Genomic DNA, 14,955 nt, shown 5'->3' with positions numbered 1-14,955 from the left:
CCTTTCACAGAAAATCCAACCACGTCCTGTCGTTCAGTCTCCACAAGAACATCAAAATTGAAGCATCATGAAGATCACTTTGAAATGCAAATGGGCTTGGCTGGGGAAGAGCTGTCTTCTGATCACTTTATTATGGATTACTTATGTCATCTTAGAACTGTCAATCTCCACTGTTCAAAACTCTGCTGGGCAGAGCAGTCGTGAAGAGAGGAAGTACAGGACCGATTCTAGTGATGAACAATTTGAAGATCTGTCACGCCCAGTATATGAGAAACCTGATATTGATCCACATAGTCCTGGGGAGTTGGGTAAGGCTGTGCATTTGCAGCTGAGTCCTGATGAAAAAAAGAAAGAGGAGGAAGGTATTGAAAGATATGCTATCAATGTTTATGTAAGTGATACAATATCACTGCATCGCCACATCCAGGATGATCGGATGGCTGAGTGAGTTTTATCTAAGTATAAAAGCTTAATTATCTAAAAGAACTGTGGAATTTGTTTTAAATTTGCTGGACTTGATTCTGCTACTTAAAAATGTTTGCTGTTTTCCACTGAAAAGAATTTTAAGATGCCTACGTCTGCGATGCTACAGTATTGTTGACTGCCATTCTTCATGACAGTTGACCATCAATGAGCTGCCTTTTAATTTTCCTCATCCCAGCTCCAAACACACGCTTGTCACAGCTCATTTCCTATTATAAAAGTTTCTCATTCACATCAACAACGTACGTAACTTGTGTTTTTCAAGAGTGAGGTTTTATCTTCCTGGACAATGCCTTGCAAATTTGTTAGTGAATTTATAAAAGAATATCTGCCATGATTTCAAGACACCAAGCAGAAAATGGCAGCTCTAATAAGTAAGTGTACAACTGCAAGAGTTCTGAAATAAAACAAAAAAGTATTAGAAGTACACAGCAAATCCATAAATGGGTAAAGCAAGTTCTGAAATTTTGGGTGTGTATTTTACGCGAGACTTGCTTTGGCACTCTTGAGCAAGAACTCTTCAAGCTTTTCCACAACTGCCAAAAGTTCTCAGCCTTGCAATGTGAGAACATTTCCGATTCTGGATATCTTGCCCAATGCAGTGCTTTAAATTCCATAAGTCATTTATTTGAAACAGTTCAGGAAACTGAAGTGTTTCACTTAATTTGTGGGGATAATTTAACTTGCTGAACATTAATGGAATATGATTTATTTAATAAAGGAATGTCTTGTTCATTTAATGTAAATGCTAAATTGCCCATTGTGTGCAGGGATATGCAGGCACAGGGATAGGATAGGGAAATGGGTCTGGGTGGGATGCTGTTCAGATGGTCTGTGTGGATTCAATGGGCTTCCACACTGTAGGGATTTTGTGATTCTAAAAATGTATTGTGCACCAAAGTATGCAAATCAGTACCAGAGTTGCAAAATACTTCACCTCTATACATTGGCTCAATCCTTTGAACTGTAGTTTACTTCCTTCTGTGCCTGTGTGACTGTGTTTTGGATAATGAGAAAATAGACATGTACCTCTGGCTTTCTTCTGTTGTTCAGAGTTCCTACTTTAATCTGGTTCGAAGAGATGCAAAAGAGTTCAGTTGTAGGGGAACAAAGTTAGGACACAGAGGGAGGCTGTTTGCCTGTCTTGTCTTTTTGTTTGAGGAGTTTACCAAGCTTAGTCTGCTTTCTATCTTATGGTATATAACTATATAGGTGGTATAGAAGCTTATTTTAAAAGTGTAATTTGGGAATCTGTCTCCACCATTCTGACTTGGACAGTAAGTTTCAGATTCTCCCCTCACTTTCAGTGAAAATATTTCTCCTATCTCCCCATTTGTCTTTCTACCAATTACTTAAAATTGATGCCTGCTTTGGAAATACGGTTTACCTATCCACTTTGTATTGCTCCTCTTAATTTTATTCCCTTCTATTATATCTTCCTTCCACCTCTTCTAGAAACAACAAACCATTGCTCTTAGCTAAATAATTTGGCTCAAATTTATAAATTTCCTTTTTCCGCTTTCTTGTGAAATCAGAACCTTCCTGTTGTGAACTGATCGGCGCTGTTTGCTATCCTTTGGCTACACTAACAACGAACTTGGATACTGGAAATCTGAAGTGAATACAGAAATTGCTAAAGAAACTCAGCAGGTCTGGAATCATCTATGGAGAGAAGGCAGAGTTAACATTTCAAGTCCAGTGACCCTTCTTCAGAACTGATGGTCGAACTCAATGGTTTAAAGGCTATAGGTTCCCAAGCAGAACATGAGCAGCTGTTCTTCCAGTGAAGAGTCTTGTTGGAGCAGAAATACTGGCCAGGGAACACAATGGTGTATTGAAGTAGAACTCAATATTGAGTTCAATGATTTTAGAACCTAAACATCAATGTCCTTTACACCCTCCCCCCTCCCTCACTACACTGGCCATGTCATCACTTGGGTTGCTTTCAGTGCAACCAACCTAATTTTCAACTACTTATGGTCCCCAGTATCAGCTTTTAGATTTTTTTTCTCCCTGACGTGCTGTCATCCACTCCTTTGTCTAACTGTCATTCGCTCTTCTCCTTCTCTGCCAATTCTCTCACTCTCTCCTTCCCTCTTTTATCTGCCCTCCATCTTTAGCATATACCACCTTTTCCTAGATACCATCAGTTCTGAAGAAGGGTCGCTGGACTAGGAAGGTTAACTTTGCTTTCTCTCCACTGATGCTGCAAGACCTGCTGAGTTTCTACAACAATTTCTGTTTTTGTTTTAGCACTTTTATATAGTTGAGCAAAGCCTCCTTGATCTGCAAACGTATCAAGTGTGCTACCTGCATTTAAGTTTAGAATTTTGAGATAAGCCATGTGCCAAGTACTAGGCCCTGTGGAACCCCACCAGAAAGAGCCTTCTTTTGCAAGAGCATCGGTTAAACATTACTGTTCACTTAGAGTCCTAGAGATGTACAGCACGGAAATAGACATTTCAGTCCATATTGTCCATGCTGACCAGATATCCTAAACTAATCTAGTTCCATTTGCCAGCACTTGGCCCATATCCCCCTAAACCCTTCTTATTCATGTAACCATCCAGATGTCTTTATAATGTTGTCATTGCACCAACCTCCACCACTTCCTCTAGCAGCTCATTCCATACACATATCACCTTCTGTGTGAAAACCTTGCCCCTTATGTCCCTTTTATATCTTTCCCCTCTCACCCTAAACCTATGCCATTTAGTTCTGGACTCCCCCACCCCAGGGAGAAGTCCTTGTCTATTTATCCTATCCATACCCTTCATGATTTTATAAACCTCTATAAGGTCATCCCTCAGCCTTTGATGATCCAGAGAATACAGCCACAGCCACAGCCTATTCAGCCTCTCCCTTTGCTCAACCTCTCCAACTCGAGCGTGTTTTGGATTCAACAGCCTACTTTCCTTTAGATTTAAGATCATAAGGTATCGGAACAGCATAGGCCAGTCGGCCCATCAAGTCAGATCCACCATTCAATTGTGGCTGATTTGTCTCTTATTTCCCATTCTATTGCTTTCTCCCGATAACTCTTAATTCCCTTACCTCTCTATCTCTGGGGCGGGGAAGTCCAGAACTAGACGGCATAGGTTTAGACAGGTACATGAATAGGAAAGGTTTGGGGGACATGGCCAAACACAGGCAAGTGGGGCTAGTTAGGACCCTATGACTGGGGCTACAGAGCCTGAGTGAGTTCCACAAATTAACCACGCTCTGTTTGAAGTAATTCCTCCTCATCTCAGTTCTAAAGGGTTGACCCTTCACCCTGAGGTGCCCTCAGGTCCTACCCTTTCCAGTAAGTGGAAACACCTCTCCATGTCCACTGTATCCAGGCCTCTTGGTATTATGTAATGTTCAATCAGATCCCACTCATCCTTCTAATATCACTTAATTTTCTGACCAGTCTATCATGTGTGATCTTGTCAAAAATCTTGCAACGTACTTTTGTTCTAGAATTTATTTTAAGAATCACTGAATTTTAGATTAGATCCCCTACAGTGTGGAATCAGGCCCTTCGGCCCAACCAGTCCACACCGACTCTCTGAAGAGTAACCCACCCAGACCCATTTCCCTCTGACTAATGCACCTAACACAATGGGCAATTTAGCATGGCCAATTCACCTGACCTGCACATCTTTGGATTGTGGGAGGAAACCAGAGCACCCGGAGGAGACCCACGCAGACACAGTGAGAATGTGCAAACTCCACACAGACAAGTTGCCCAAAGTTGGGATTCTGGTGCTGTGAGGCAGCTGTGCTAACCACTGTGCCACCGGGCTGCCCTAGAGAGTAGATAGAACATCTTTTTCTGTGACAAGTGGATTTATCCGAGGTTACAATTCAATAATCTAAAGACATTGAATGTAATATAGCCATTGATCTAGAGCCTTCAAATCAGTATTAAGGAATGTAACTATTAAATAGTTTACGATTCAGAAGCACATTGTCAAATAGTATTTGCAAATAAATGTGATGAGCCTCAACTGCATACTTTTTTTTGTGTAAAGTTTGAAAAAAATATTTCTTTCTCATTCCCTTTTGCCACTCACTCTATTCTCTCAGCAAGCAGGCAAGTTAACAACTTTGATTTGGGGGTGTTGCTTGGTAATGGTTTGACCGGAAGCACGTATGAGCAATCCAAGGCATCTGATGTAATGACCTCTTTTAGTTTTCTTTACTTATCCTCCTCCTTGTGGTTGAGTGTCACCACTTCATTATATATTTGAGACTAAGAGTGGAATGCATGTCCCGAACCTGTTTTTACTGTGTTTTGTATTGCAGTGTGTTGACAAATTTGCTACAGTAGCCGCGTGTTCTCTCGTTATTTAATTCCTTGTTCCCTTCTTCACCTGTGAAATTAAGGCAATTTTATTGCACAGTTGTTAAGCGTGAGGTTAATGATTGAATTTCCTGTGTTTTTTGATTCTGTGTTATTTTTATTATTTATCATTTGAAAACTTTGAGAATTCTGGCAACTGGTGTATTGCAGTACAGTTACTCTTTAATTTGGACTGCGCAAATCAGAACTAAATTAGTGCATGCATAGCCTCCTCTTGTGAGCTTTGTTTTAAAGGTATTTTGTGTTAAAGTTTTGGGATATTCTTGATCCTATTGAAATTCTGCTTCATTTCAGGTGTAGGGCAAGGAAGTTCAATTATAGGAATCTTCCTACCACTTCTGTCGTTATTGCGTTTTATAATGAGGCCTGGTCTACACTTCTCCGCACAATTCACAGTGTGTTGGAAACATCTCCTGCTGTTCTCCTTAAAGAACTCATTCTCGTTGATGACTATAGTGATCGAAGTAAGGAAGTAATTATGTTGAACGTATTTATGCCGTTGCAATATTTTCAGATCGTGTTTCATGTGTAGTTTGATGGAGTATATGCCTGATCTCTTTTTGGGACTCTCGGGGATTCGACATATTTCTCTCAGTTGACACTTGTTAACTTCAAACTAAGGAAGACAGATCCCAAAGATGCTGAATGGGTCTGAAGCACTGATGTATCTATTTCCCACAAAAGGAAAGAGCACTCAGAGCATTAATGCTCACTCTAGCCTCTTCAAATTAGCCTCTAATATTCTGGGTATAGCAAGGATCTGGAGATCTCTCTTCATTGAGGTATCTCCCTTATTAAGAGTGTATGGAGACAAGTTTGCAAGTGAGCGACAGAAACAACTGAAAATAGATTAATTCTAATCTATATGGAAGAACCAAATGTTGCAGTTTGCAGTGTGGTGAAACAATTCATTACAAACTTAAAAATTGTCTAAGGGAATTTTTGTTTCCAGCAGCAGATTGAAAGATGGAAAATGTATAATCTTTGTTTGGGAAATATATGAGAGAAAGAGGTAATCATTGTTAAACACATTTCTTGAGGAAACCAACAAAACGCTGGGCCTAGAGGCAGTCTGTTTGCAACACCGTTTCTGGGACTGTGTGTGAGAATGGACAGACAATTGGCACATGGAGTTTAAAATACCCACATGTGAGGGGAGATACTCTTGTGGAGGGATAGGGAGAGGCAGTACAATGTAAATGTAATGTCACAGTTATAAAGAGTGTGCAGAGGCAGATAGACATAAGGTCATAAATAGGGAGGAGATTAAGCCATTTAGTCCACAGTGCCTGCTACATCATGCAGTAGGTCCACGGTTCATCAGGTCCAGGGACTATCTGCCTCCAGTCCCATCTCAGCATTCCTTGTCAAGTTAGTGAAAATCTGGAACTGTCCCAGCAAACCTGGATGTCTAGCTATTATACATAAAAAGCAAGGTTTCAGACAGTATTCACCAGAATCGAGTTCGGACTTGTGGTCTGGTGAGTTATATAGAAGGGTAATAGAGATGGCTTTTAACTTAAATGGTGAGGATAAGGGAAGATGTGGTTAATCTAAAGGAGAAGGTTGGGCAGATAAGCAAGTGAGCAATTTAGGTAATAATAATTGAGGCATACAAGAAAAGACAGACAACTTAGGAGTGGCAGCAGGTAAGGACAGATGGTGCTAAAATAGGAATGGCAAGATTGGAAAAGCAGCACATATTGTAAATGGTGAGATCAAAGATATCTGTAGTTTAAAATGATCTGTGCGTTCTTGCACATGAATTACAATATTTAGGAAGTGGGTTTAGCGCGTCTAAGAGGCAATGTCTGCAGTTAGTAAGATTGTTAACAAGCAATAATCCTCCTAAACAGAAAACTCACTGCTCTCTACTGATGATCTTACCTTGACATCTGAAACTCAGTTAGAAGATGCACCAAGTTGAAGTAGTGATTTTCCCCATGGCTGATGCTACTCAGGCCCATATAAAGATTTTGTCCAAGAGCCGAACAGCCTGTTCCTGTTCGTCATTCATATGTTGAGATGGTTGTTTGGAGGAGAGGGCCATTAACCCGTTAGAGTTTTAAGTTAGGCACATGGATCACAAAACCAAAAGGGTTGTTCTTGGAATCAGGCAGAGAGAGAGAGAAAAATCGGTCATGGACCGTTCACCTGGAAGAAGTTAGAATGTCTTTGAGGTCAAATGTGAAAGCAGCTAATTATTGTATATAAGCCCTGAGTTCAGAAAACAGAAGTTAGGTATTTATCAAAAGCTGTTGACCAGGAAAATAGAGTTATTAGAAAAATATGACTCTTGGTTACTGTCAAAATCATTGCAGCAACTGCAGGTGAAATTCGGGTTTGAACTGAGTCCTGAGCTATAAAAGGTAACCATGGGAAAGTTTGGTGTTAGTACCAACAATAGTGAACAATCCTTCAAACTTTTGTTTGATAAGGGAACTCTTGGGGGATGAAAGTAAAAAGAAAATCGGATTTATATATTCTTAGCTCTTACAAGAAATAGGAGAAAATGGTCAGGCAGTTCAAGCTTGCTGTATCATTCAATACAGTTATGGCTCAAATTTCTTGCCCATTCCCAATACAGCTACATAGGCCTTTGATTTCCCGAGATAGTAAGCCTGTCAGTCTCCACTTTAAGTGTGTTAAACAGTGGAGCATCTACAACCCTCAGAATTCCAAAAAATTAATATCTTTTCAGTGAAGGAATTTCTCCTTGGCTCAAAATGATTGGCCTCTTATCCCAAGACATTTTGCTCCCCTGCTTTAGAATCCACTATCAGTGGAAATAATCTCTGCCCTATTGGTCCCTTCAGACTCTTTAATGTTCCAAAAAGATCGCCTCTCATAAACTGCAGAGAATATGCAATCAATTTATTAGCCACTTATTATCAGACATCTCAGGGATCAGTTAGAGAACTTTCGATGTACTGCATGTATTGCAAGTGAATCGTGCTTAAAATAGAGAATAAATAGAAAACTGCACACCAGATGTACATACGTACAATTGTAGCAAGACTTCTGAATTCTAGCACTCCAACCCCTTCGTGACAAAGGCCAACATTTCATCTTGACCAGTTATGATGTTAGTACTACTTACTTTTGCATTCATTTTGTATTTTTATATTTAAAAATGTGAAATCTTGAGACATGGTTCTTTTCATTAACTTCTGTGGAGCTTGAATTTCACTTGAATGTAAACAGTGTTTACAGGCATTATAATATTAAGTAGCCAAAGACAGTCTGTTCCCAGTAGCTGAAAGTATAAGGCAAAGTGGACACAAGTTTATGGTTTTGAGAATGAAATGAAGGGAGGAGGAGGAAGAATTTTTTTGTGCATTGATTGTTAATGGCTTTGAACTTGGCATCTACAAGCTTGGTGGAAGAAGAAACTACTAGTGATTTCAAAGTGACTGGATAGACACTTGAGGAAAATATATTAACAAGGCTATAGAAGCATGTTGAGGAACTGAGAGATTGACTTGATTGTTCAACTTAATGGGCCAAATGGTATCCTTTTGTGCCATTAAAATAACCTCTTGCCACTCCCCCAGCCAAGCTCATCCAATGCAGCTACAGTGATATTGAGCTGATGATGTGGAAAGTTTCCTAGGACAAATACAATTCAGCAAATATCTGTCCTGTCAATTTGATCTAAGTCATCAACATAATGATGGAAGGTGTCATTTGATAGTGTTATCAAGCAGCTCTCAACTAAAACCTGCTCACTGTCACTCAGCTTGGGCCACTCGACTCCTGGACAGTTTGAGTACAAACATGGGCAAAACAACTAAATTTCAAAGGTGGGAAGATAATGAGTGCTTTTGATATCAAAGCAGCGTTTAAGAAACATCAGGAAAAATTAAAGTCACCGGAGTCAAGGAAAATGTTTGGCTGTTCAGAGTAATACTTAGCCGGGAGATAATTATCATTTGTAGCAGTCACCTTGGCATTATGACATTACTTCAGGATTTCCTTAAGTTAGTGTCCTACACTCAACATCTTCAGCTGCTTCATCAATGACCATCTCAAATGAGAGGCAATCTAAACTTCTCCGCTTGACATTCAATGGCATTGCCACCACTGAATCCCCCACCAACATCCTGGGGGTTACCATTGAGCAGAAGCTGAACTAGACCTGTTATATAAATACTGTGGTTGCATAGCCAGGTCAAAATGTCCTGTCTACAACCGACAAGACACATGTCAAGAGTGTGGTGAAATACTTTGCACATGACTGGATGAATGCAGCTCCAACAACATTCGAGAAGCTTGATCTTACCCAAGATACAGCAGTCCACTTGATCAGCATTCAGTCCACCACCTTCAACAACCATTTCCCACCACTGATGCACAGTACAACCAATGTATGCCACCTACAAGGTGTACTGCAGCAACTCACCGAGACTGTTTTGACAGTATCTTCAAACCCATGATCTTTACCAGGTAGAAGAACAGTTGAATTGAATTGAATGATTTATTGTCATTTGTATTTTACAGTGAATAATATAGTAAAATGCACTGAAAAGCTTTGACTGTTGCCACAAAATGATGCCATTTTTAATAGTTTAAGAATAAAAGGATATAGCCAAATGAGAGTCCCTCTTCATTCAGCCACATCCGACATGAGCACTGAGCTGGCTCACCAGTGACACTTGCACTTCGTCATCATCTGCGCTGGACCCACCAACATCGGCGTTGCCACTGTTCATGCGCCCATGCTGGGCTCTCATTTGCCCTGAAACTAGGAGCCCCTGGCACTACTGCTGCTACCACTGCCACTGTCCTTCACTGATAAACAGGAGCCCCCTGGCTCTAGGCCTATCACAATCAGGATTTGCTGCCACTGCCTATATCACAACACTGCCATTGAACAGCAGAAGCCTGGAAACTCCATCAATTGCATTTCCCTCTCAGCCACAGAGCATCCTTACTTGAAAGAGATTGCCATTCCTTCATTGTCAGTGGGGGTAAAACCCTACACCATATAGACAGTAGTGATTCAAGAATGAGAATCCCAACTAATTATCCTAAAGCAGTAAATTCCAGCCTTACCAGAGAAACTACTATCCCGTTAGGCGATGACTGCATTGTGTACCATTTAAAAGATTGCGGCATATGCTTCTTCAACAGCACCTCCCAATCTTGTGATATGTACCACTGAGAAAGCCAGTGTTTTGGAACAACATGCCTTGAAGTTCTCTTCCTCAATAGGTAAAAATCTGGACATTGCTTCATTGTCATTGCATCAAAATCCTAGAAATCCCTATATACCAACAGTATAGGATACACATGACACAGACAGCAGTAGTTCATCACATATTGCTTATTGGCAATTAGTGATTGGTAATAAATTCTGGTCTTGCCTCACTTCCAACGTTGGAGAAAACATATCTGTGAATTATTTAGCTCTGTAAAAATTACTTAACATTTTAATGCTTGTAATTATGACCAAGAGCTGCACAATTTAATGCTAATATCCCAACATGAACAAAAGTTACCAATATTTTGAGTAACAATACAGCAATTTCTTGGTCATCAGTGCCCTAGTAATAAATGTAGGTATTTAGAAATGTGTTTTACTGTTACAACGTTGTATGATACTTTGCTCTACATTGACCTGAAAGCAATCAATATGTATATGATACTGCATTTAAATGTTGATTATTTTAGTTTATCTGAAGTCTCAACTGGAGCAGTATATCAGTAACCTTCAGCGAGTTCGTCTCATTCGAACCAATAAGAGGGAGGGGCTGGTCCGTGCCCGTTTGATTGGTGCAACCTTTTCTACTGGAGATGTACTTACATTTCTGGATTGTCATTGCGAGTGTGTTCCTGGATGGTTGGAGCCATTGTTGGCGAGGTAAGATTATGTGCAGCTATTTTAATCAAACTGTTCAGGCGTTGCTATTACAAATCAATGGGTCAGGTGGGACTTGAACGCGGAAGTCCTGACTCAAAGGTAGGGATGTTACTACTGTGCCACAAGGGCCTAAAATTATGTATATCTTTGCTATAATGTGCTTTTAGCATTGGTACCTGTTATCCAGGACCCACTTCATCTAATTTCCACAAATTGCTTTAGAGCATTGTGTTGTCTTCACCCCCAGGTATACTTTGCTCTTGACCCTTCACCCTTACCACTTTAAAATGCTGGCTGTCGAGCAATGCTGCCAGCTGTGGGAGTTGTGAAAGATAACTTCATTCACCGCTGGTGCACTGACTGTAATATGCAATACTATATCTCAAATCCCATCGCTGTACAATTCCCAGCTACTCTCATCACAGCAGAGTAGGCCAGAACTGAGAAAAATCCATCTGCAACTCACCCAAGGATATTTATACTTTCCCTTGCGTATTGTTCATGGAAATCTTTTTATTTTTAGGATTAGTGAGAATGAGACTGCTGTTGTATGCCCAGTTATTGACACTATCGATTGGAACACTTTTGCATTCTACATGCAGACAGGGGAGCCGATGATTGGTGGATTTGACTGGCGTCTTACATTTCAGTGGCATGTTGTCCCCGATGGTGAAAGAAAACGAAGGAAATCAAGAGTAGACCCAATTAGGTAAGTATATTTTGCTCACAATCGGAATAGAATATATTCAGTGCAGAGCTACTCTTTAAAAAAAAATCATTTAGAAAGGAGGTTGAAACACTTGAAATACAATAATCTAATTGCTTAAAAATGCAGCAGAATATCACGCATTTGGTACTTTTATGTAGAACATGTTGATCTATAATTAAAATTAGTTTAAATTGAAGATAATAAATAACAGGTATGATATATTACACGTGGACTGGGTCATAAATGAAATGTTTTTGTGATCAGACTCCAGCAAGAACAGAGTGTGCAGAAGCTGTAACGCATTTTGTGAAGTATGTTAGTGGCAACTAATAATTGAGAGCCATTGTGTGAACATAAGCAAGAAATAAGCATCCCTTTTCTAATTGTTTTTGGGTACAAGATCTATGCTGTAAATTGTTTTAGAATAACTGTATGTATCCTATTGCTGTACTGTTACTTATTATTGTCCCTTTTTTTCTGGATATTTGGGCATTATTCAACCTGCTGCTATTGGGTGAGATGAGAATGGGAATGTTACCAGGCTTAATTAGCCATGGCATCACAGCTGAGTCTGAGGAAAACAAAATATTATAAGTCTGAAACAAAACAGAAAATACCAGAGTACTCACAGATTTGATGACATCTGTGTAGAGAGAAGTAAAACTAACCTTTTTGGTTCAATGTCAAAACGTGCGGAACTGGAAAAGCACAGCAGGTCAAGCAGCATCCAAGGAGCAGAAGAGTCGACGTTTCTAGCATAAACCCTTCATCAGGATTGCCAGCAGCTGCAGTCCTCACTATCTCCTTTTTGGTTCAATGACCAGTTAACCCTTTCTTTCCCTGATAGTAGTATTGATTGACATACTGAATATTTCCAGCATTTTCTGTTTTCATTACATTTGAGCTCGAGTTTTGTTCTTCCCTCTATGATGACAAAGTGTGGGAATAGAACTGCTAGCTGAGTTGTTCATTCTTTTCTCCCCAGTCCAATGTAACAGAAACAAATTTTGATGGCCCAGTTTCTGAATTAGTTAATAATAAGTAGTTCCACACAGGATCAAAGATTCTTGGTCTCCTATCACAACTAAACAGTAAAGTTATTTGCTGAATTATAGGTAGGTCCTGAGTTCTGTATCCTATTAAAACAAATATAATCAATTCAATTGCTGTATTCTTCTTGAGTTTTTTTAACAAAGCTAAATATGCACAATTGAAAAAAATGCATCTCTCATCAGATCACCTACAATGGCAGGGGGGCTGTTTGCTGTCAGTAAGAAGTATTTTGAATACCTGGGCACCTATGACACAGGGATGGAAGTATGGGGAGGAGAGAATCTAGAGCTATCCTTCAGGGTAAGTGTTGTGTGTGCCATTGTATTTATTTGAGAACACAGCTCCACAGTTGCTTTTCTCAGCATTTCCTGTCAGATGAATTGACATGGCTATTGTTGCCTCATTATGAGAAGCAACCTATTTGTTTGCTGGGACTAATCTCAGCAATTTTCTATCTATCCTGATCACTCCATTCACCATGGCTACTATTTCAAATTAACGAGTAACCTTGATGCCCATGTAGCTTGCTTTCCGTGAGTCTATTTATGAATGTTTTGGTTGCCATTCTGGACCTGAACCCCTTTTTCCTTTCCTCTCCTTTTTGTCCCTTTACTGCTTTCGACACCTGTCTCCTTCCCTTTCTCCCCACTCTAGTAATCTAACCTCATTCTTTGCTACTCAATGTCTTTTTAATTGTAAAGCTGCTATCTCTGGCATAATTTCCTTTTTTAATAATCCACTAGCCTCTATTTTGTCATGTTAGAAAGCCTGCGTACCCATTTATCACTGCCTCCTAGAGAGCTGTAACCTTAATTGTCTCATCCTTGCTTTTCCTGACCTGTGATCCTGCTAGAGGATAACCTTACCAATCCTGCTTTCCAGCCCTCTCCTCTATCCACTACTGCCCTCCACATCTCCCTTTAAAAGGACATTGGCTTGCAAATAAAACATTTCCCATCCATGAGCTTATTCTGGGTATGCACAATGTTTCCACAACAAATGATGATTCTTCCAACCTGTTGCCACTGGGCACTTTATTTTGGGATTGTCTGATCCTAGATATCAAAGAAATGCATAGTGCAGTATCTGCCAAGATTGGAGTGGGGTGACAGGGCGTGCAAGAGACACCAGCCTTTTATGATACCAGCTGTTGCAGTCTACCTGGTGAATTGGAAGGGCCAGCCTTTTGATGCATGTCAGCAGTTGGGTGAATTTGGTAGTTGGGTTGTCAGAGAGATTGGATTGTGGGGATTTGCTGATTTGGCTCAGCTAGGCTGGGCAGGATTATTGAGTTGGGGGAGGGTATGGTTGATTTGTAGTGGGGTGTGGGTGGTGTTGATTGCGGTAATGTGGAGTTATCCAGGTTTTCAATCAAGTTTTCATCTGTCAAACATTGCCTGGGTAATTATCCACATGAGTACCACTGATCTCTCTCCCAAGTTGCCAGGTGGCACTCCAGTCAGATGGTCCTGGGTGCTTCACAGTTTCACAAGCAATTCTCAATGGTCCACACATCTGGACTTCTGCAGTCATAATCTGGAGATGCCGGTGTTGGACTGGGATGTACAAAGTTAAAAATCACTACGTTAAAAATCGTTATAACCTGGTGTTGTGTGATATTTTTTAACTTTTGGACTTCTGCAGGATACCTCTGTTCATCTCCCATAGTATATCCAATCTCTAATGGCGCGGAAACCTGAACATTTTGGTCATTGTCACATTATATACACATTGGTATTATGGTATTGATGAAGACGTGGCAGAAGGGTATTAACACTCAAACTGTCATGCTGACTGTTATTTCTGGAACACTTTCTCATCCTGTGCACTGAACAACTTCCTTCCCTGCTGATTTTGACTCCCACCTCCATTCTTGTTCTCTTTCTGCTGTATTTAACTGCCCTCAGTCCTCCTAACTCTGTCCTTCTGGGTAAAAGTTTACATGTATGTATATGTCAACATCCCCTGAAGATTGTCATCTCATGTGACCTTGTTACTCCTCTGGCTATGGTAACTTCTTTTGTATTCATCTTCTGTCTCCCAAACATACTGTTCAAACTTCATCCAGGAATAAAATCATAGCTTGTACTGGTGTTATCACAGATTGCAAGCATCAGGCTTGTGGTGGTTCTTTTGTAATGGCTATCCATTTGTTCCCTACACGCTTGCGATTTTTTTCATTTTCCAAGTCTGCCATGTCTTCATCAATACCATGGTACCAATGTGTATATAATGTGACAACGACCAAAATTTTCAGGTCTCCGTGGCACGGTGGCTCAGTGATTATCACTGCTGCCTCACAGCGCCAGGGACTCAGGTTTGAATCCTGCTTTGGGCGACTGTCTGTGTGGAGTTTGCACGTTCTCCCTGTGTCTGTCTGGGTTTCCTCCGGGTGCTCTGGCTTCCTCCCATAGTCCAAAGATGTACAGGCTAGGTGAATTGGCCATGCTAAATTGCCCATGGTGTTAGGTGCATTACTCAGGGGTAAATGTAGGGGAA

General features: G+C 40.4%; 1 protein-coding gene across 5 annotated transcripts in view; it reads left to right on the top strand.

Annotated features, from left to right (window-relative positions):
• The window catches only part of galnt4 (polypeptide N-acetylgalactosaminyltransferase 4), a 35,929-nt gene that overhangs the window by 8,774 nt on the left and 12,200 nt on the right, over positions 1 to 14,955 (top strand). For 4 of the 5 annotated variants that reach the window (XM_043689964.2, XM_043689961.2, XM_043689962.2 and 1 more), the window contains 5 exons: positions 11 to 444; positions 5,126 to 5,295; positions 10,505 to 10,694; positions 11,218 to 11,403; positions 12,639 to 12,756. In XM_043689964.2, coding sequence (XP_043545899.1) covers positions 68 to 444; positions 5,126 to 5,295; positions 10,505 to 10,694; positions 11,218 to 11,403; positions 12,639 to 12,756 — 1,041 coding nt within the window. In that variant the 5' untranslated portion in view covers positions 11 to 67. Of the gene's footprint in view, positions 1 to 10; positions 445 to 473; positions 858 to 5,125; positions 5,296 to 10,504; positions 10,695 to 11,217; positions 11,404 to 12,638; positions 12,757 to 14,955 lie in introns of those variants that run through there. The other variant, XM_043689965.2, reaches the window with a different exon arrangement.

Source organism: Chiloscyllium plagiosum, unplaced genomic scaffold, assembly GCF_037043375.1.
Source record: "Chiloscyllium plagiosum isolate Xiang-an unplaced genomic scaffold, Cpla_swu_hap1 HiC_scaffold_5, whole genome shotgun sequence".
Taxonomy (NCBI): domain Eukaryota; kingdom Metazoa; phylum Chordata; class Chondrichthyes; order Orectolobiformes; family Hemiscylliidae; genus Chiloscyllium; species Chiloscyllium plagiosum.
The sequence above is the reverse complement of the archived record's forward strand: the minus strand, read 5'-3'. Positions and strand labels throughout refer to the sequence as shown.